The sequence below is a fragment of the Ammospiza nelsoni genome, chromosome 8, assembly GCF_027579445.1.
Source record: "Ammospiza nelsoni isolate bAmmNel1 chromosome 8, bAmmNel1.pri, whole genome shotgun sequence".
NCBI classification, from domain to species: Eukaryota; Metazoa; Chordata; class Aves; order Passeriformes; family Passerellidae; genus Ammospiza; species Ammospiza nelsoni.
Genome location: NC_080640.1, coordinates 15,618,920 through 15,640,735, shown reverse-complemented (window position 1 = coordinate 15,640,735; position 21,816 = coordinate 15,618,920). Strand labels below are relative to the sequence as shown.

Sequence of the window (21,816 nt, the reverse complement as noted above, 5' to 3'; positions counted from 1 at the left end):
TCCTTGGCTCCACTGGACATGTAGAGCAAGGAGAATTTATTTGAAAGGACAACCACAATGAAAATAACTTTTTTTATGAATACAGGCATGTACAGATTCAAAAGGCAACCATATGAAATGCATCGTTTTTCATACAACCTACAATTTTGTTTACCTTTTCACATATAACATTTATATATGTGGTTTATAATTGTCCAGAAATCAACTAAAAAACTCCAGTATTTCTGTTTTCTGTCTCACTCTTACTGATTGATGAGGTCCTACTTGATGGTGAAGATTGAGTTCTTGAGGTCATGACCTTGTAGTTAGTGCTATTAAGTATCAGTCTGCTTTGCTGCAATTCTTCAGCTCTTTTTGTATGATGAGCTTCTCTCTTCAGGGTTGATGATGTCTTGTAAATATTATTATTATGTTTCTACTTCAATAACCAATATTACTCATTTCAAGTATCTCAAGTGATCTCAAAGAAACTGGTCTCAAGATTTACCCTTGAGAAACTGCATTATTTATACTTTAGCAGATTCTCTTGAGCACTAGCAGTTCTTTCCCGTTTTGCCATTTTCTTTCTTACCTCAATTGCACAGGTTACTTTTTTGTTTCCATTTGTGTGGTCACTTTGCCTGTAGCAGCATGTGAAATGCTCTGTGGAAGTCCTTGTTAGATCAGCCATGTCCTACTCTTTCAAGAAGCAGGAACCACCTTTTCCAGGGTATTGTGTCAATAATGCATAATGCTACGTTATTTCTGCACTGTGCTTTGCAAGAGACAAAATCCTTGCATTTCAGTCATAAAAACTAGAAACAGTGTTTGTCATCTATAGTTTCATATTCTGCTTCAGTTGTTGCAGTTCTTTGATTTTTATTTTTCTAGTCAGATACACACAGTGCTGACATTATTATTTGGACTAGCTTTAGTGCTTCCACTGACTGCCTTACCGACTCTGGCTCCTTTTGATTACAATGTTGCCATGCTCCTCATCAGGTACTGAGTTGGATAGGTGATATTGCTTTCTCTTACTATTTATCTGTCTCCTTTGTTTACCCCTGTTTGCCTGATTTTCCTCTATCAATGTGAAAAGCAGTTATGGAGGCTACATTATTTTCTCCTGACTTCTGGTGTTTTAATTTTTTTTTTCTCAGTCTTCCTAGACTTCTTCTAGACATTTGTTGTCCGTGGTATTCATGCTGACCTTTTCACAGTTTCCCTGAATATGTGTAAGTGGCTGAACATCCTGGTTCTTTCCTTGTAGCAATATTTTCTTAAGGTGCCTGTCAGTTTTTATTACTCTGTGCAAAAAAAAAAGAATTCTGTTGCAAATCAAATAGGCTTTTATCTCAAGACATTTTTCCTGTCTGTAGCAATCTTTACTAAATTTGCCATGTGCTAATCAGTATAGCTCTTATGATGTAAAAGGAAAGTGCTTTTCCTGCTCCTATGAATATGGTTTTCAATTTCTGCATAAAGAAGGTTTCCTTTTGGTTAATTGGCTGTTCACACTTGTGTCTTGTAAGTGATTTCCGAATTATTTTAATTAAGTCCAAATGTGCAGCAGTAATTTGAATGCATAACACCTACCTGACAACACAACTGCTCATGGCCTCTTCTTATCTAAGGGGAAGAATTTTTTATTCTGGTTATTTTAAAGAATTTTAATGTAAGTGTTCAGGCATTTTATATTAGTTATTCTTTTCCTCATATCCTCTATGCCTTTAGGCCCCTTAGGCAATAAAAGATGGAAGTATGCATAGCATTATTCAGTTACTATTTTAATATATTATCCTATGACGGTAATATATTTAATAAATTAATTCTGAATTTGTTATTAAATTGAACTTTTTTTTCATATGTGGGATGATTCAGTACTTGCCACTGAAAAATTATTTATAAAATTTAATCTGAATTGGAATTGCTTGCATATAGTTGATCTGAAGAGTTGCTTTTAATTAAAACATAATCTTGGAGTGGGATTTTTTTTGCTCTGCTTCTGTCCTTCCTTCCTCTAAGTGGAGCTTGATGTTACAAGTGGTTTTTGGATTGCTGCTGTGTGCTCTTTCCTGCTTGTTCAGTTGCACATATGCAGCCTTTGGTAATTTTGCTGACAATCAAATATGTAATAGCAAATATTTTTTAATTAGAGTTTCTGACATAATGACACTTCAGGAAAAGGTTTGCCTTGTATCTCACTGGCTATACAGGAGTTTTCAACTCGTGTTTAGAAGTAGGTGCACAGCTTGAGAAAGCCTGTAGTTCTATTTCCTTTCCATGAAGGTGTCTGAGGCACTTTGGGATTCTGTGACTGATTATGTCCTTGATAAAGTCCTAGGATGGGCAGGAGTTGCTACCTGACTATTCTCAATCCCCTTAGGAAGAATGTGGCAGAGTGGGTTGTTGTATGCCACAATTATCATGCATGTTAATCATGCTATATAATGGTATAAAGTTAGGATTTGGGTAGTTCACATAAGTAATTAATAATTAAAAGCATTATTGCAACTAATAGGTTAAATTTTTTCTTTAAATCCTGCTGGATGCAAAGTGACATCACACTGCAAAGGTGATATCACCTCTTTGTCTTCTCTGGGAGCTGTTTTTCATTGCCAGTGTTTCTGGCCTGCTTTAGGTCTGTGAGTAAATACTGGTGAATAGCCCAGTGCCCCCAGGCCTCAGGAGCAACAATCCCCACTGTACCATTTCCTCCTCTCAAATGGAGCATGACTGTCCTCTCTAAGTTCTCCAGACCTTTAGGTAGGAGAGGATCTTGTCCTGTGTGAGCAGATGAAATGTGGTATCTCTCTTTTGTTGAAATAGCTGCTGGAGTTCTGACACCTACAAGATTTTTGTTAGGAGGCACTATTTCCTGAGCACAACAGAAATGGAACAGGAATGTGACATGGAATGTGCCAGTTAGATGTTATGTTGCATTTTTCTTAAAAGCACTATGATTTAGGGTGAGAGACAATATTTTATTTGTCAGCATGCTTAAACATTTCATTCCCCTCTTACCAATATATTCCTTGTCACTGATGATCAGTAACTGTAGACAAAACCAGTTTCAGAGAAATCCTTGAGTCTCCTTTGCTTGGTGGCCATAGCAAATGAAGCCACTGGGCAATGGTGTGCAGAGATCTGTTTGACAGTGATTGCTGGTGTTCTTTTCTGTCTCCCGTTTTGTCTCATTATGCTCTCATACCACAGACAGACTGTAAATCTTTGAGACAACAGCTTCCTTATACCACATGTCTCTTCTGTCTTTTACATTCTGTGGTCCAGCCTGCAGAGTGGGATTATTGAGCTGTAGCCTCCCCAGTAGTCCCTCCTCCTTTGCATCTCTGCAGTGCTTTCATTTTGTGATTTGAGGTTTGCACTTGTGCTGGTTTGTCTGGCAAGGATTTCTTAGGTCAATGTTACTTTTTCCTTGCAATGGGACACAGGCAGCATTCTACTGAGCAGAGAGGTAGAAGCCCAAAGGTGACTTATCAGTGCTGAACTCTTGCACAGCAGGCCAATGAACCAGTTAAATTATGTCATTTTAATAGCTCAAGGGTATAATGAATGGGCTTGTAAATTCTGCTGCTGACATCTTTTTTTTTCACTTGCTTGTTTTTGTGAATTGATGGTCATCTTGGGTATAACTACTTTAATCCTATATTTTACAAGTGTTAGAACTGTTTGTTACTGGAATCAGGAACTATAATAGAAAGTGGATACATCAGCTTTTTGAGATGCATTCAGCAGCAGGACTGATGAGCAGATTTTTATCTAAAGCATCACATTGAACAAAATATGACTAAACATAAATCCTGTCACTGAGGGTTCAGTCAGTTGTACTGTCTGCAGATCATTCCCTACAGCAGTGTAATGGCTGTAAAAAGAATAGATGTTTTGTTGATTCTTCTGATTTTTTTTTATTTGTTGTTGTGGGGATTTTGTTTGGGTTTTTAAAATATGTTGTTCAATTGCTTTCATGGCAAAAGATGATGCTTGAAATATTAATTGTATTATATGATCATATTTCTGTTTGCAAAGATGGAAGCAAAGTAAAAGATGGTGTTCCCCATTGGAGCATTTGACTCTTGGTGCTTGACTGCCATTGAATGCAGAAATAACAGTAGTGATCATGTAAACAGCATGCTTGGCATGTTATAAAAATGTGTACTGGAAGAAGAACTAAGTTATCAGCTGTTTTTAGGAAAAAGCAGTGTAAATTGAAGGACTTTCTGCCTCCACTTTGCAAGCAAATATTGAATATTCAGGAACTTGACAGGATAGTCAAGTTTAGTGAGTGTGATAGCTATAAAGGCTGAACTTTCTTCCATATATTCTGAACATTTACATTAGGGGTGTGCAAAAAGGGAATCTCAACTGCAAAGTAAAGGGGCATTTGAACCAAATAATATAGTTTCATTAGTTTTTGTAATTCTGTATAATGATGATTGTGATTGTATCTCTTCATATTTCTGTGCTTTTTAGTTAATCTGAAAATTTAAATTACAAACATTTCACTAAAAGATTTTAGAACTCAGAATTTATAGGCTGTTAAAGTTTGAATACAACTTTACCTTTCTTTCTGGAAAAATTGCTTGAGTAGGTCAAGTTTTCAAGGCTTTTGGATTCAGTCTGAGTTCTTGCATGTTAACTATAAAAGTTTATATAACACACAAAAGATGACTAACTAACTAGAGTTTTGAAATATTTTTCAGATTACATAGAAATGTTTCCATCATCTTTATATAGTAAGATATCATTTTATATGTGTATTAGTTTTCCTTATTTTTCTTATAAGCCTTCTAAATAGGCTTTAAAAAATTCACCTTTTGCCCAGTGAACTTCTGAACACCTAAGAAAATAAAATCTGCTACAGTTGGTAATCTTGAAAAATGACAAATGTATAAGAAGTTGATGTGTTCTGTGCACACTCCAAGAGCAACAATAACATAAGAAAACATTCCCCAATTTGTTCCAGTAAATGAACACAATAAATCCACCTTAAAAATTAACAGGAAAGGTTAAAAAAAAGAGGAATTCAAATAAAATTCCATTAAGACTTGGTGTTAGTAGTTATACCTCATTATGGGCATAGACAAATTTACCGTATTGCTCCATTCTAGCTACATTTTATGTCTTCTAATTTGTTTTGGTTTATTTCATTTTTTACTAAATCCAATATAAGGAAGAATTACTGAAATTTCTGGTTGTTCTAGTTCTGTGTATCTGGGTTGTCAGTCATGTTGTTGGCAGCATTCCAGCACCAAGCTGCAAAGGAAGTAACATTTGCTATGTACAATTTTTAAAATCCTTTTGGACAGTGATAATTTTACTTTAACATGTGATCATATTGTCAGATTTCCTATATTTTGAAAGACTTTTTAAAACTTCTCTGAGAATGCAAGTGGGATTGGGCATCCACCTGAAGCTGAGAGGTGAAGGACTGCCCAGCGAGCCTTTAGAGTGTGCTGGATGTGATCATTCATGTGCACCATCATGGCATGTTGAGCATGTCCCAAGCTAAACTTCAGAATTTTATTTTTTTTGCAGTTGTTGTTTTTGCTATTTTGGATTGAGATACTGAAACAAGACAAACTTGTTTTTCTTGTGTTCTTAGTAACTACCTGTGCTGCAGGTGCTAGAACAGAGTGAGTGAGCCCTGTTGGAAACAGTGCTGGCACTTTACCCTGTATTTATTCAAAGCTGTGCTTCCATTGACTTCAGCTGTTGTTGGCAATGCTTAGCAATCCTGTCCAGCCAAATCCAGGTTTATGGATAAATAAAATAACACAGCAGTGACCCCTGTGAAGAAGTTTGCATTGATAGGAAAGTTGTTTAAGCCATAAGAGTTTTAGCTGTTCCCTAGATCTCATTGTTCTGATCAAAATACTACATGTAGTGTCACAGGCTCTGATGACTCCTGGGAGCCTCACTGGAGTTGTGGTGTTCTGGAAACAGTTAATATTCCTGTGAGTTGAAGCCATCTTGTTGCTCAGCAGAGTTGGGTTGTGTTGTGCCACATACTGGTGCAGAAAGCTGAAAAATCTAGGGCAGCATGAAAATGAAGAGCACTGAAATAAATTACTGGAACTGAGATAGTGCTCAGAATATAGGAAGCTTAGTAGGAAGTCAGTGAACTGAAATATGTAGACCCAGGGAAGTGTGTCTTTGGAAGGTCAAGATGCCTGAGGATTTGTTGCTTGCACAGTGAAAAATATGCAGCTGAGGGGTGTCTCTCAACTCCATGTGTATTTTATGGTATGGATGTAGATGACCATGGCAGCAAGGATTTAAACATGCAACCTTGTGTTTCATGGTTAAGGATTCTGATGATGGATGATAGCTGGGCTTGGGCACCATGAGTGAGATTGCTGACATGCATTCTTAGGGTAAAAACTTGTCCCTTTGTAACTGTACTTTAATGATTCATGCTCAAGTGTCTTTTCTGCCATAATCCTCTGCAGAGTCAGAAGAAAATGATACAGCATCAGGTTTTGGAGCAAGATGCGTGTTGTCGATGTCTCTGCCATGGGATAGGTCAGCCATTTGCTTTTTTAGTTCATTAGTTCCAATTACTTTGGGCTACTGTTCAAGCTGAGAGTTAATGAGGAAATCAGGCTGTATTAAGATCCACTTCTCACCTGTTATGGTCCTAGCTATAGATTTGATCTTGACATTGTCATTTGTGATGAAGTTATATATTTTTTTCTCATTCTCTATCTTTCCCTCTCAGCAGTAAAGACATGGTTTGTGTATCTACTGGGAGGGACCTGGAGTAGTGCTGGGTATGCCCTGCCCTTACATGCCCCTGCTGTGAGACTGAAGGGATCAGAGCAAAGCCTACCATGTTACAGGGTACAACAAATTGGAAAAAGTTCTTTTTATTTCAAATGTTACAAATGTGTCAGTACTTCAGTACTGCTAAGTAATATTTGTTTCATAAATAAGATAACTTTCAAAATTACTTTTGCCTTCCTGGAATTTGGTGATGCATATATGACAACTCAGCCATCTCCTGGAGTAAGTGACACAGGCATCTGTCCTGGAGATAATCAGACCTCTTCCAAGCACTATTTTGATTCATTCCCAAGCTCATTCATTATGTGTGTTGGAGGGAGACTGGAGACTTGTGAATAATTATCATGGCTGTGTAATTAAGACTAGCATAATACATATGCACCAAAATGTAAGATTCAGATAAAATGCACATTGGTATATTTTCTCATTTTATTTTAGTGCATTGACTCTGCTATTATTTTTGGCACTTACTCTTTGGTTTTGATTTTTTTTTTAAGTAAAATATTATAGACACTGTGTTATGTGACATTGTTTATCAGACTTACAGGTAAGATATTTAGAGGTGGAAAGTTGAGACCCAGTTCCAACTAAAGGTCCATTTCACTTTGTGATTCTTCAAAATCTGATCCTGATATGCATTTGTGTTTTCTCACTATATTGATGTCCACTGTGAGGAAGTCCATGGCATAGATGAATGTAGAGATAGCAGCCATGAAGGGCTGGGATTTAAAGTTACGTGATGCATCTCTTCTCTAAGAGCTGTTATTAATAAACTGGTTTTCTTTCTTTCAAGTCTGGATAATTCTGAGAACTGAAATATGCTGCCATATATACCAGTAGCTAACAAGGAAGGAGCTGCTGTCTGCACACAGCAGAAATACAATCCAACATGGGCAGGCTGGACTTAATCTTTTGCTGACTTAATGATTATTGTGTAGCCAAAGGCAGTGCCTGGTAGCTGGAGATTTCTCTTTTATCCATAATGCAGTTTATCTAAGTAGGTCTTAGGAGCTTTGCCTTCTGTAGGAAGATATCCCAGCAAATCTTCCAGACTGGCTGGATTTTAAAACTTCTTTACCAAGTTATTTATTATGCTTTATCACTCTGTATTTTGTATATCTTGTGCTTTTAGTTCATGTTCCTAGTCCCAGAACCTTCTTGCAAAATCCTCATGTGCTGCTGAGGACTTTTATGAATTGTTTATGTTGTTGGGATTGTTTGGCAATAGATTGGTGGCCTATGGAAACAATGCAAAAGGCAAATCCAGGAGCTGGAACAGTATCAGCTCACAAAACCAGGAGAACCTGTTCATGCTGAGAAATGAGGAAACATAATTGTGTGTGTGTGTGCAGAAGCACCAGTCATCTTGGAAGAAATTGCTGAATTTAGAAAACAGTTTTCAAATCTGCTGAGTACAAATGAGTTGCTACTGAAATGAAAGCTACTGAGAAAAATGGTAATAGCCCTTTTATTTAGGAGCTAGAATGTTAGCCCCTTCTTGTGTTTTATCATCCACACTGCAAAGTTTGTAGTCAGCACACGTTATACTTATGCACTGCCACAACACACTTGTAAAATCTGTTGTGTCTAAAATTTCTTTTACTAGATTTATCTTGCTCAAGTGCTATAATGGGAAGTGTTATAATTGCCTGGTAAAGGGTTTTGATTAAATTGATCTTCCTGTGTTTAATGTAGGTCTGTTTTAATCTTGAAAATATATTGCAGGTTTGTGTGCCCCTTAAACGGTTAGGAAGATGCAGCATTCCAGCAAGCCTACCCTGCACAGCCTTGCTGCCATGCTACAATTTCTTTCTCCCTTTTCCCCCTTGTGCTCAGCTCCTTGGCAGGTTACAGAACAAAGCAGGACCTCCCAGGGATTTGCTGCTATAGCAGCATGGTTAAAATATAACATACATATGTTAATAAAGGCTAATTAAATTCAATTTGTAGGCTGTGTCCTCTTCTGAACTCAAGCCTTCTGACCTCTAAGACTGTAATCTCAGGAATGTTTGAAGCTGGAATAAACTACCACTGTGGCAAAAGCTGCAGTCCTGCCCTTTAGCTCTCCTGCCAGTGCTGGTTTTGCCAGCGCAGCTCTGCTATGGCTGTATAGTAAAACAGGTCAGGGCACACATCTGACTGAAAAATACTTCCTTACCTCTATTTAGGATATAAGCTGTATCTTTGCATTCATATTTTCTCTTCAAAAGGATGGTGTAGTTGGGTATTGAAGCAGTTGACCTCTTCACTTACATATATCTAAGAGGCAGATAGAAAAAGCCAACAAAAGTTCTTTGTTTAAAGGAATTATATAAAACCTACTTAATCAATTTACTAATGCATCACTAGAATGGGTTTTTTCATCAAAGTTAATGCTTTTTCTTTTTGATTTACCCTTGCATTTTTTTTAAGGAAGTGATTATGAAACAAACTCTTCTCTACTAGCGCATATTACTAAGAAGTGGGTTGTTTTAATCAAATAAAGTTTTCTTTTTGGAAAAAAAAACCCAACCTCAGTACTTTGGATGTTATTGTTTGGTTTGAGGGTTTTTTCCCTAGGATCTACTTTGAATTTGCTGGACATTCATACGTTTTATTTTATGTTTCAGTGTATTGCTCCATTTGGATAGGGGAGCAAGTACTCTTTTAAATACAGTATACAAATGATGGAATTCTAAGCAACTGTAGAAGACAAGAATCATCAACAAAGAGAATTGAAAATGAGTGAGCTCATTTGAACTTCAGTACTTAGTATAGCTTCTAACAGAAATCAAGTATTATTCTTTGAACATCATGTTTGACTGCCAGAAATGCTCAATAGATTAAATAAATGTGTACAGACAATAATGGTAGTCCACTTATAGAAAATACAACATTAGCACACTGAATAAGGGAAATTGGGTCTTCAGTTTAGAGTAGGCACTGTAGGAACATGAGATTTTTGACAGTAAGATTATCTGTATTTCAGAGTTTTCTGTAATAGTAAGCTTTTAATGATGTGTATTTATTTTAATTCCAGAACAGGAATATTAAAACAATGATGAATTTATGCAAGTGTTCTCTCCTTTAGTTTTATTTAAAGACAACCTAATAACAAGATGGTTCAAGAGAAATAGTATTTATTAAGACAGAATTTTATTACCTTTTCTACGGATACTGCTTTTGCTCTGAGGATTTTAAATACTAGTTTTGCAAGCAAGAATATCTTATAGTAACATGTGAAAAACATTGTTCCAGGAATTGTGGGAGCATATTACAGTGAAGGTTTCGGTTTGCAGGATAGGATGTTACCACTTTTTATCAACTGTAGCACAATATAGTATACAACACCCCCCTTTTTTTTAATGGTAGTGAAGAGAGTAGGCAAACAAATATTTTTTTACAACTGGGTGATCATAAGGGGCCATTCTGTTATGCTGTCTGATAGTGTACAGTACTCTGGATACATGGGCATTGGTAGATTGTTTCCTCCCTGGAATTGTTCCTGAACTTTGCAACTGGTTGTTCTAGTGGGCCTGCTGAAGACTGATTCTGGGGTTTGTTTTTCTTTTCTTTTATTTTTTCCTTTTACTTACCAAAAGCAGAAGCAGAACTACTGAATTAAAAATGGGAGGTTCAAACATTACAGACCAGCCCTTGCTCAGGTTTTTGAGTGCCCTTCAGTGGAAGTGTTATCCTAGCTCGCCTCTATTTTTTCTTGCACCTAGTGTACTTTCCTTAAACCCATCAGGTTAATGTTAGACATTGGAAGAATTAATTGGTACTTTCTGGCACAAAGGTGCCTGCTGGTGTCTTGAGCATTGCTTGCTTCTGCTCTGATATTAAGGCAGCACAGTGACAGGAAGCAGATGATGAAGCTGTAAACCAAATATCTCTGAAATAATTTAATTTCTCCTGTGTAAGCATTAATACTGCTTTATTTCTAAGTTCTTATTTAAATGGCAATATTTAGAATTAGCAGTTGCTTGTATGTATATTTTTAGAAATACTTAAAAGCCTCTTTGCATAGCTGTACTGGGGAAAACAGCAGTTGCAAAATGAAGGGTATAATTTTAAACTGCAGACATATTTATATTTTTTTTCTTATAGAAAGTTCTATCAAATTCTATAATCTAGAATTAGATGCTAGAATTTATATAACAAGAAACGAGCCTATGTTAGAAAATTAAATTTTTCAATAACACTTGTCTTTTCTTCCTTTTTTTTTTTTTTGTTTCTTCTAGGACCGGAATAGGCCCTATGACACTTTTAACTTGCACTCTTTGGAAAATTCCTTAATGGATATGATAAGGACTGATCATGAGCCTCTGAAAGGTAAACACTACCCTCCCAGTGGCCCACCAATGAGTTTCGCTGATATAATGTGGAGGAATCATTTTACAGGTTAGGAATATTCATATGTCCATGCTTGCTTGGTGTTTAAACAAAAATCAGCTTTTCAGTATTTCTATAAACTTTTTTATTAATGAATGAGTTTCCAGTTTTGTGAAATTTCTGTTTTCCCATCTTAAGATAAACTTCTCTACTAGGAAGATAAGGTGAAATGTCTATCCATTTATTCTAAGTGTACAATCATAGTATTATCTGACTGGCGTCTCTGAAACATGGGATTTTGTACCAACAAATTGTAGAGCAAGATCTCTTGCTGCAGTCACTTCAAAAATATTTCATTTGAGTCCAATTGTTGTGTTCAACATCTTTTTAAAAGGTTATACAAAGTGTGGATTATCAGCTAGGATGCACTGGTCCTAAACCAACCAGTGTATCAAGGTTATTCTCTATAGTTAATTTCAGGTTTCTTTTAAACAAATTTATCTTAATTTGGATTTCAAATTGTTAGGGGAAGCCAAAAGATATTAGCTGTTTTTAAGTGCTGGGAAAGTTGTCATTATTTATGCTGTTAAACTCTCTTTGTTCTACCAGGTGTTGGCATTAGGGATGAAACCATTTGCAATTCTTGGCTGATAGTATAGTAAAAGGTGTGGCAGCATTTCATTGAATTCCTGATCAACCTGCACCCTCCTTTGTCTTTATCTTTCACTGGTTGTGTTTAAAAATAGGTGCACATTCTTGCTAATATGCATTCTTGCTGACTTGTAAGACTGAGGATAGTTGTAAGCCATATACCAAGGAAGTATTGAACAAGAAATGATTCCCAAATACTAAGTCAGAACACAAAGAAGAAATCTAGTTATGTATAGCACTTCCTATGCTAATGCCTATATACATGTTTTTTGATGTCATGACTGCCTCATTTACTCTCCTCTCCATTGTAAAAATATTTTTTCTTGGTCAAAAATACTGTGCCTTTTGTGCCATATCTTCTGGGTACAGGTTTTATTCACAAGCCAAACAAACTGGCTTCTTTACCCCTGTTATCTTGGCATTTGCTGTGCCATAGCCTTCATGTGTCTTTAACCATTATTCATCTGTCTAAAATGGCAGGGAATACAGTCTCATGTCTATTCTGATCATAAACCCTGAAATAAAGGTTAAAGTCGAACTTAAAAAACCATGCTCAACAAAATTGACATTTCTACTGGATATATGTTTCATGTGGCTGGCATTAGAATATTAATAAAATTCAAATTGCTAGTAAGTACAATTAATTATTTATTGTATCTTGTTAGATACATTGTAATTTAGCTAAAACTCATTATTTTTATGGGGTTTTTCAGTATTTATTTACATATACAAATAGAAACGAATTTTTTAAGAATGAATTTCCACATGAATCATAGTGTGGAAAAAATGAAAAAGATGGGGTTAGATATTTGACTGGATATTAATTATTGAAGTTGGTTATTGTGTAAAGTTTAAATTGATCTTTTCCATTTGATAATGGGACCATTAGCTTTACTTATGCTCTAATAAGGGCTTCTGTCTCAGACTGGATGTGCTCTTTCTCACTGTTTCATTTTCTCATTCAGTGTTTCTCACCCATTTTGGCCTTCCTCCCTTGCTAATGAGCTCACTTCCCCTCAGCAGCTGTTGGAGAAGTCTGTTTTTCTATTAGTTACCTCCCTGCCTATGGGTTTCCCCCAGTGATACTGTTGCTTTCCCTGTTTCTTTTTTCTCTTCCATCTAAGCACAGGGCTGACTTTGCCAGCCCCCAGCCTGGCCCTGGCCTGGAGTGCACTTTCCCTGTTCCTGTTTTCACACTGCAGTGTGGCTGGGAATATTCACAGGAGCAGCTCTTACAGGACATGTTCATTCTCCCTTGCAGGAGGTGTTGCTTTCCTCTGTGTCAAACAGATCTATGTTCCCATTTTAGCTGAATCCTTTTCCTGAAAACCATTCTTCTGCAAAAATTGATTCAGTCCTGACATCACTTTCTTACTGTATTTTTGCTGTTTCTTTTTCTGTGAAAATTGGTCTTGAATGTTTTCCTGTACATCCCACTACTTTTTCTCTACAAAAGTGCAGAAGCTTTTCAGCTGCTGTCCTTCTCTGCACCTTCCTCACGTTTCACTTTGTTGTCTTATAAATTCACTTGCTTTTTCTTATTTATTTCACACTCCTCTGGCTCTCCCCCTTAAGGTACCAGGACATTTTAGTCTGTTAGCACATTCAGAAAGTAAGTGATCAGTTCTGCTTGCTTTGGCTTGCTCTTAAGTCATTGCCAAATTTTCATTTATTTTTACCTTGAAGTTTTTTTTAAATATATTGGTTATGTACTTCAACTTAATTTTTTCAGTTCCTTGTAGACAAGCCCATGTGAATGCCTCTTGTGTGAAATTTTTGGAATACTATTAACTTAACCAACCCTCTGAGCTAGTTCCTCTTCATTTTACCAACTCTGTCTTTCATAGTAAACTGTTTATTCCCTTTAAATCTTTACTTCCTCTTGCATCTGATTGTCCTCTCTTAGGTTTGTGCACTATTTCTTCTGTAGATACAAAAATCCTAATATAAAATAAAAGCAATGAGATGGCTTTCAAATGACTTCTTAAAATTGTTCTTCTTTTGGTAAATGAGCCCTTTTTTCTCAAACAATCACAGTTAGCAGCACTTACAGGTCAGTTTGCCATACATTTATTATCCAGATTTTAAGTGGAAAGTATGAAAAGGGTGAGTACCAAAATCTTCTGATTTTGAAAATACAGGAAGATTTGATTCTAGAATAACTGTATATTTCTTGGGGCCTTCAATGCATGTAACAGAGCCTGAAACAGGCCCATGTTTCAGGATCATTTCACCCTGCTGCTGCCAGCAAATACTTATTTTTAGAAGTACTGTCTGTATATGTATTAATGAGTAAAATATTGCAGGCAGTTTATATGAAGTTTGAAACTTTGCTTGAAACATCATCCTTCTTGGTATGTGTGTCCTTCATGTCCCAGCAGATGCTTGGAACAAAAAATAATTCTTTTGGGTATGGAATGAGAGCTCTCAATTAGAATGTGGGTAGGAGGATTAACCATAAAAGATTCTGATGGGAAGACCAAACTGAAATGCTTCTGGGATATTTTGTTCTTTTTTTGGGGTCTGAGTTCCTCATGCTCTGTTTGGTTCAGAGGAGGTAATGGAGAAGCTCAAGGTGAGAAAGGAAGAGTCTCTTGTTTGTAGTTGCTGAAGCTTCATACCCTTCACTGTCTGAGGTATGGTCAGGCTTTGTCCTGTGGGCCATGGAAATTGAGTTTATTTCAAGGTCACCCAAGCAGATCACTTCTTTTAAAGCATGATCCCCTTGACCTTGAGAGGACATGTGATTAAGTGACATTTTTTGGGAGGGACGTTTTTATTGCTTTCAGGTGTGGAGCAGAGCCAGTCTGAGAGATTATTGGTAATGATCTGACCCTCACTCCTGCAATGCTGCGTTACCCACATTGAGCCAGGCTGATTGGCAGGCTGGCTGGGTGCTCTCCAGTGAGGACAGCCAGGGTCGCTCAATCACTCAGTTCTTTTTGTGTATTTCTTGCTGTAAAAGAGATTTGAAATCTAGCTCAGAGTTTTCTGGACCTAAATTACCAGCATATCCATCTAAGTTGCATTTTATCATGAGCCCAGTCTTGGGAGAAGGTGCTCAGTGTCAGCTCTTGTTTTGTTTCTAAAACTGATTTCTTTTTCTCAGTTTTTCCTGCCAGATAGGGGAACCCTTCTGTATGTTCCTGGCTTTCTGTCCTCATAGTCTGGGAACTGTGCAACTTTAAAAGTCATTTGTCATTTTCATACTTTGAGATTTAAGGAATGTAAATGAATTGAAAAAGAATTCTCATTTTCGTTTGTCCCAAGACCCTTTGGCAGAATTCCCTACCTGCTTTCTCTACCATCAAGGCCAGCTTCAACATCTTTCTTTCAGTCAATACTCGTAAATACTTTCCTTCTTTCAAAAGGAAGGAAAAAAGAGGGCAGAAGTTGAGTAAAGGAATTGTTAAGCTTCATTTGGTTAATGACAAATTACAGTGTACAGCCCAGGGTATCTGGCTGTTCCCCATGTCAGTCATAAGGAGGCCTCCTGGACAGAAATGTGCAGAATCTCCTAAGATGTTTTTCTGAAAAGTCTTATTTATTTTCTGAATGGCCAATAAAATATATTATACATACAAAAGTATGAGTGACAGTTTTGCTTTAATGAGGAAAGGTTATGTTTGCATTCTTTATTTGCATTCTGCTTTGACCTAAAGGTGTAGGGCAAAAGTAAATTATCAGAATGGCTATGGGTAGATGCCATTTATCACTGACCAGAACATTTCTTTCCTACATAAAAGTGTCTCCTGTCTGTGGTGTAATATGTCACTGTTGCAATATGTTTATCCGTGTCAAACTATTGCATTACAACACAAACAGAGGTATTCTGATCTATAAAAAATATTTTGATCAGAAGTAACTAGCAGCTGCCTTTGTTCTATTTTAAAATAATTAAATAAAATATTTCAGCTGTGTTAGATCATACGCTGTGCACATGTGCTACTGACAGGTCATGAAACTAAGTATAAAACTGAGGAAAGAAATCATGTCCTTCAAAGTATTTCTTTTAAATTTACTGTTACACTAGATCAAAGTATTTCTTTTAAATTTACTGTTACACTAGATAACAGTAATATTTGCTTATTTATTCTAAATCAGAACAGAAACAAACTTTGTAATTTACAAATCTCCACCTAACAAAAATTGTGGGTTTTTTAAAAGAAGTGTGACACAGCTTCAAATATAAGTAATTGGAGACAACACATGTACAGGGAGATTTTAAGAGCAGGCTTTATAATAGATCTAATTTCAATGGATATCACACTGTAGAGAGATACACAAAGCGTGTGTTGATTGTGTCACAATATTTCAGTAGAGATCAAGATGTTGAATATAAATGTACAACAGTTCACAGGCAGAAATAGCAACTGTGGGGAAGTTTTTTATCTTGATTTTCTGTACTTAATGTCACTCATTTATTTGTGAAACAAAACTGAAGTTACTGGGTTACTAACTTGTAACTGTTTACTTCATAACTTTTGTAAAGACTCTATCAGGTCATATGAAAACTCAGCAAAATTTAGGATTTCTTGTTTACATTTAAATTACATTTTTGACAGCCAAGTGTTTGAAGATTATATGCAATTTAAGACTGTTGGATTCTGTTCCACAGAATGGACCTTCATTTTTCCACTTTAATTTCCATTCATTTCAGTACATACCACCTGATTTTGTTCAGCTGTAAGTGTTCCTAAGCTTTTTGTAAGCAAAGCACTAAGTTTGCCACATGACCCAAGAAAAGTGGAGGTGAATGGATAATATTTGTGTTTGCAGTCGGCAGCTGAACACAAAGGTCATGCAAATAGAACAAATGTTGTCATCTCAGTGCTGGGAACGGTGCTACACTGTTGGAGCTTTTTGCAACACTTTCAGTAGGAAAAATAGTGCAGTGTTCCAGCATTTCCCAAAATCTCAATGCTCGTGAAAAACAGAGTGAGCTGACAGATGTTTGCACATGTATTTGTGTTTAAAATTAGGCCCCTCTAATCCTTTTGAAGGAAAGGGAATATGTTGCTTTTCCATTTGAAACTCTGCTTATCTTAAAAAATCCTCTTTAATTTTTTTTTCAGGACAGAATAAGGTCATTAAATGGTTCATATTTTAAAAATTAAATAAGTGCCTTTTGCAACAATCTGTAGTATGGTCATACTTCCCAATTTGCTGCTGGCAAACAGCATGTCCTTGTTTTTGACCTGCTGAATCTGTTTGGTCAGGAGTGGTGGGGTTTTTTTATTTGCTTTGTTTAGTTTAAGAACTGATTATAGAGATACCAAATTTTCCTTGTCTTTATTTCCCTCTTTTCATTGTCCTAGTGAAGACTGGCCTCACAAAGACCTAAAGCTGTTTTGCTTTTTTTCTTTCTCACTTTGCTACTGTTTTGAGGGTTTTGTATATTTTAGTATAGATTGCTAATGGTAAAGTCTGCTTTGATATTGTTTTATTTTAGTCCTCCCAAACCACCAGTGAAAAATGCCAATATTGCTCTTTTGAATACAGTTCTAGAACTTCATGTAGAATGAGCATATGTGTACAAATACTTGTCTACCACTTATCAGTAATGCAAAATTTAACTTTAAGTTCAAGTATTGCTTTCAAAGTACTATTAACTTGAAAATATAGCTGTTTCAAGCTAAAAATGTTTGCACTACTTAAATATGTGCAAGACTGCTGTGTTTTATTGGAGCAATGTAATTTATTTATAAAGTCTGCATTTCACTGTAATGTATATGCTGTTTTATTTTATGCTATTTTGTTTTCCCTACTGATAGGATATATTTGCTTAGTCAGTGATAGGAAGAAGTTTCACTACTGATATTCATAGCTGATAATTATACACTTCACTTTGCCACAATAGTTTTTGCACAGTTAAAGTATATACATGTGAACACAGTAATAGTTCTTCATATTTCCCTTCTGGCAAACAATAGTACTTCTGTTCTGCTCAGTATTTTAATTTTTTAAAGATCTGTAAGTGTGGGTGTTTAAATTATGGGTGTGAACAAATGGCAAATATACATAAAAAAGAGAGGTGAGGATAAAGTCAATAAACTTCTTCAGAGAGCTACTTCTTATTTTTATATTTTTTCATGTGGACCCTTGCTTACAACATTCTTGCTGTTGAAATTGTCTTGGGCATGTCTGCTAATGTAGCATAGCTTCACATACCTGTAGTTTTGGGGAAAAGGACAGAGAATGGTTGAAGGTCTGCTCAGGTAAAAACCATTACAATTCCTGTATATGCACATGTGCTTCATGCTTTGTGCCCATTTGTGAAGCCTGGAGCACACACTCATGGCTGAGCTGGGGGTGTGGGGAGTTGTAGGTTGTGCTGTTATCTGGGCTCCCAAATACATGGGAGTCAGATGAATAATCTTATTTCACATGTTTGGGGTAAGATTCTGGTCATGCTTTGGTTTTTGCACTCTGCTGTGTCTAAACTTGACCCTTCCCCACATGCTACCTGTCTCTTCAAATAAGTATTGCTGGGTTTTAGTGCCTTTTCTTGGCAGTAACTTGGAAATGATAGAAAAGATAAGAGTGATAAAAGAGATATATATAGAAAAGAAATAGAGCAGACCTAGTCCTGTTGCCAGTTTCATTTGACCTTGCCACAGAATTCTTTAGTCATAAATTGTAATTGATATCAACAGTGATCTTAACAATTATGTGAGAGGAAGTTCTCATTCCAAGGAAGTTCAGGACAGGTCAAAAGCAGACCAACTTTACCATTTTCTAGCAAATCTTATGCCAAATACTAATTGCTGAATTGGTATAAGTGGTCAGTCTGGTGCAAATCATGAGGTATAATAGAAGTTTTTCTCAATATATAAGCAATGAACATTATTTCTTGGAATGTTGATTGTAACATCAGAAAGGTTAAAATAGGTAACTGTAATCTTAAAAGCTCTTCACTATGTGAGTATTCATATCCAGGTGCTGATTAGGGTTACACAAGTTCAAAATACCATGAAGCACTTAGGAAGAGCAAATGAATAAAAGAAGAAATGCAATAGTGGTAAAACTGTGTCTGATACTAATTTTTACTATTTTTGGAACAGAATTATTTCTCAAAACTGATCATGTAACTCAAAATTATCTAGACAATTTTCAAAAGTTTATTTGCAAAAGAATCAAGAAAGATTCATATGTGGGAAGGGTATACTTCCTGAAGTTGTTAGAAAGATTTCAGAATTCATTCAGGATCAGTATGCACCTTTACAAAGAACAAGGTAAAGTTAAATTTATTTATTATCTCATTTCCAGTACAATGCAGAAGAGAGGATGCACAGACTTGATGTGCTCTAAAAAGGAATTGGGCTCTCTGCCATGACAAATATGATATTGCATATGCAGCAGGGCACCCAGGCAGTCCAGCTAGAAAAGTCTCTCCAAATGTTGTTAGGAGAGATAATTTAGGAAATTTAATGATGTAAGCAACAGTGCAGCCTGGGCTATACAAGAATCATCAAGCCTTCATTCATGCTCTGAAGTGTTTCAAGAGCAGGAAGTATACAGCTAGAATTTTTTCTTTCTAAACTAGGAATAGAAAAGACATGGAAGAGTGATTATTGTTGTAGCCTAACTGCAATGCTCTAAGTGTATGGTAAAAAAGCACGTAATTGGAAATATACTCAGTAAATAGTTATGAAACCAAGACAGGCAGACTGAAAATGGCAGATGTACACTGAACACAAGTACTGGGGATGTAGTTACTGGAAGGATTCCTATTTATGATTTCACTGAACTGCTGGAATCCATAACTTCTGTGCTCTTAACTTCCCTACATTTCTGTTTAGTGTGCTTAATATTCTTGAAAAGTGAACCCTTTATCTAGAGATTTTGTTTTATAACTATAATTAGTAATATGTGCTTATATAGATTTTGTAAATGTTCAGGTAACATACATGTGTTTTTCCTAAAATTGGTTGTTTTTTAGTTTTCATTTATGTGTTTCATCTAAATAGGTCTTTGAGAGTACATATTCTTAATTATATTTCACAGTTCTACATTTGCACCTTTAAATTAAAAAATTTAAATTTCCTTTCTCTGTTCTCTTGTTGTTCCTTAGATAATTAAGCAGTTTTGTAATCTACAGATGGCCTCTTTTTTCAATTGAATAATTTGCTTCAAGCAACAAAATATTAAAACACTATAACCAATATGAAAGGCTGTATAATTGTTCACAATTAATTTGTTGTCTCATGACTGGTATATTGGCAGTCTCTTTTGAATGCTTTTAGTACAGGTGTGTTTTGAAAGGATTCCATTAATCTGTTTCTGTGGAGGGGCACGAGGGAGCTCTGAAGATGTACAGAATTATCCTGCAGGCTGGCTTAGCTCAGTGGGAGAACTTGTCCTTCTGCTTGTGCTGCTCTGTATTTTCTGCTCCTCTCAAAAGATAGCTGACAAGAACTGTTTAAAAATAGCAGGCCAAGGGCAGGTGACAAAATGTCACACAAGCAGCACCTGGTCCAGTGACAGCCTGGAGGGAGGAAAAATCCAAACCCAGATGTCACAGATAGGATTCTATTTCTGAAGTTGGTTAACAGCAGAATTTCAGCTTCAGCAAAGGAAAAGAGAAGGAGCCATCCAAGCATTATGCATTCAAATTTTACTCCATTTTTTCATAGTTGGTTTTTTTTCCTTCTATTCCAAGTATTAATTTTAAAGTACAAATTAGTACAGACACCTTTTCTCTTTACAAGTAATACCTGTAACCTCACACTCATTAATACACTGGTAAGGAAAAGGGAATTAATGTTCACCTGGAGATGGCTGACGTATTTTAGCAAAGGTTATACTAGATGAAATAATAGCAGCTTTAATGTTTCTGCAGTGCCAGATTAATGTGAAAATATGTATAGGAGAGTTATGTCTGTAATTAGGAAATGTGAAGTGGTTAATGAAGATCATCTCTTTAAGAAGCTTTGCTCAAGGAGTTGGAAAGTAAAAATGGAAATTCTATATACCTTGTTCTTCACTTCTTTCTGGAGGTGCTCTTTGCTTCCTAGCCTTATTGTGGTGTCATTGTTTTATAAAAGAAGGAGAAAACTTCAATGTGAAGAAATGATTGATTTACTTTTCTTAACCTGCTTATGACTTAGTTTCAGAAGTGTATTGAAACTTCATGCTGCATCTGTTCAGAAAGAATATTCATTATAGCACAGCAGTTTCTGTGACTGGAAAAAGAAAGTTTTAATTATCAATAGGAACTAAAAATGTTGGAGAGGATTGGCTTTAGTTCTGCTTTGCCAGAGTTTGTTAAAATTTGGGTTTGCAGAAGTACAGGAACATAACCATTATATTGGTTTTCAGTGTGGTGAGTGGATCTTGAGCACCCATATTTGAGTGTCCATGTAGTGAAGAAATGTAAAATGATCTCTTCCTTAGCTCCCAAAGTTAGCCACAGACCTGGAGATAGGAGAAGCCTATGAAATGGAATTCCATTATATACAGGAACTTACAATACTTATTTGAAATAAATTTTTACCTGACCATAATTATCCTTTTACATCTTTTTCCAATTAAGGACCAATAAAAATTACAGCTTGTAGATTTTCTTGGGTGGTTTGATTTAAAAAGGCCTATGCTAAAGTGTCTTCAGGATGAAGTTTAATACTTCAGCTGAGTTAAAAAGCATCCAAAATGAATCTGAACAGCACTGCTGCTATTAGCTCATTTTTTGCTCTAACAATAAAAGTAGATTTCTCTGCACTGAGTCTCCTTTAGGTCAAGAATATCTATTTTTCAAAGTACATATGAATGTACTGCTTGAGAACATTATTCCTTCCAGCCCAATGTCTTATCTCAAATGGTAGGTGATGGGAGAGTCTTAGGGAAGAATGCAAAACCAGGGAAAGAACTCCCTCTCCAACTATCTGTTAACTTGAAAGCTAAAGGTGCTGCATCTAATATGAAAAAGGATGATTTATTTTTACCAATTAAGTGGAGTTTTGTAATGCTGTACTCGTTATTGGAAGCCAACTATAAATGATGTAACTGCAGCAAGGCTGAACTTGAGGCCTTGTTTTGAAAGGGTAAGCATAATGCTTGCTTAGTGCA

General features: G+C 36.1%; 1 protein-coding gene across 2 annotated transcripts in view; it reads left to right on the top strand.

Moving 5' to 3' along the window:
* The window catches only part of CPEB3 (cytoplasmic polyadenylation element binding protein 3), a 79,211-nt gene that overhangs the window by 17,140 nt on the left and 40,255 nt on the right, over positions 1 to 21,816 (top strand). For both annotated transcript variants that reach the window (XM_059476664.1, XM_059476665.1), the window contains exon 3: positions 11,007 to 11,166. In XM_059476664.1, coding sequence (XP_059332647.1) covers positions 11,007 to 11,166 — 160 coding nt within the window. The remainder of the gene's footprint in view (positions 1 to 11,006; positions 11,167 to 21,816) is intronic.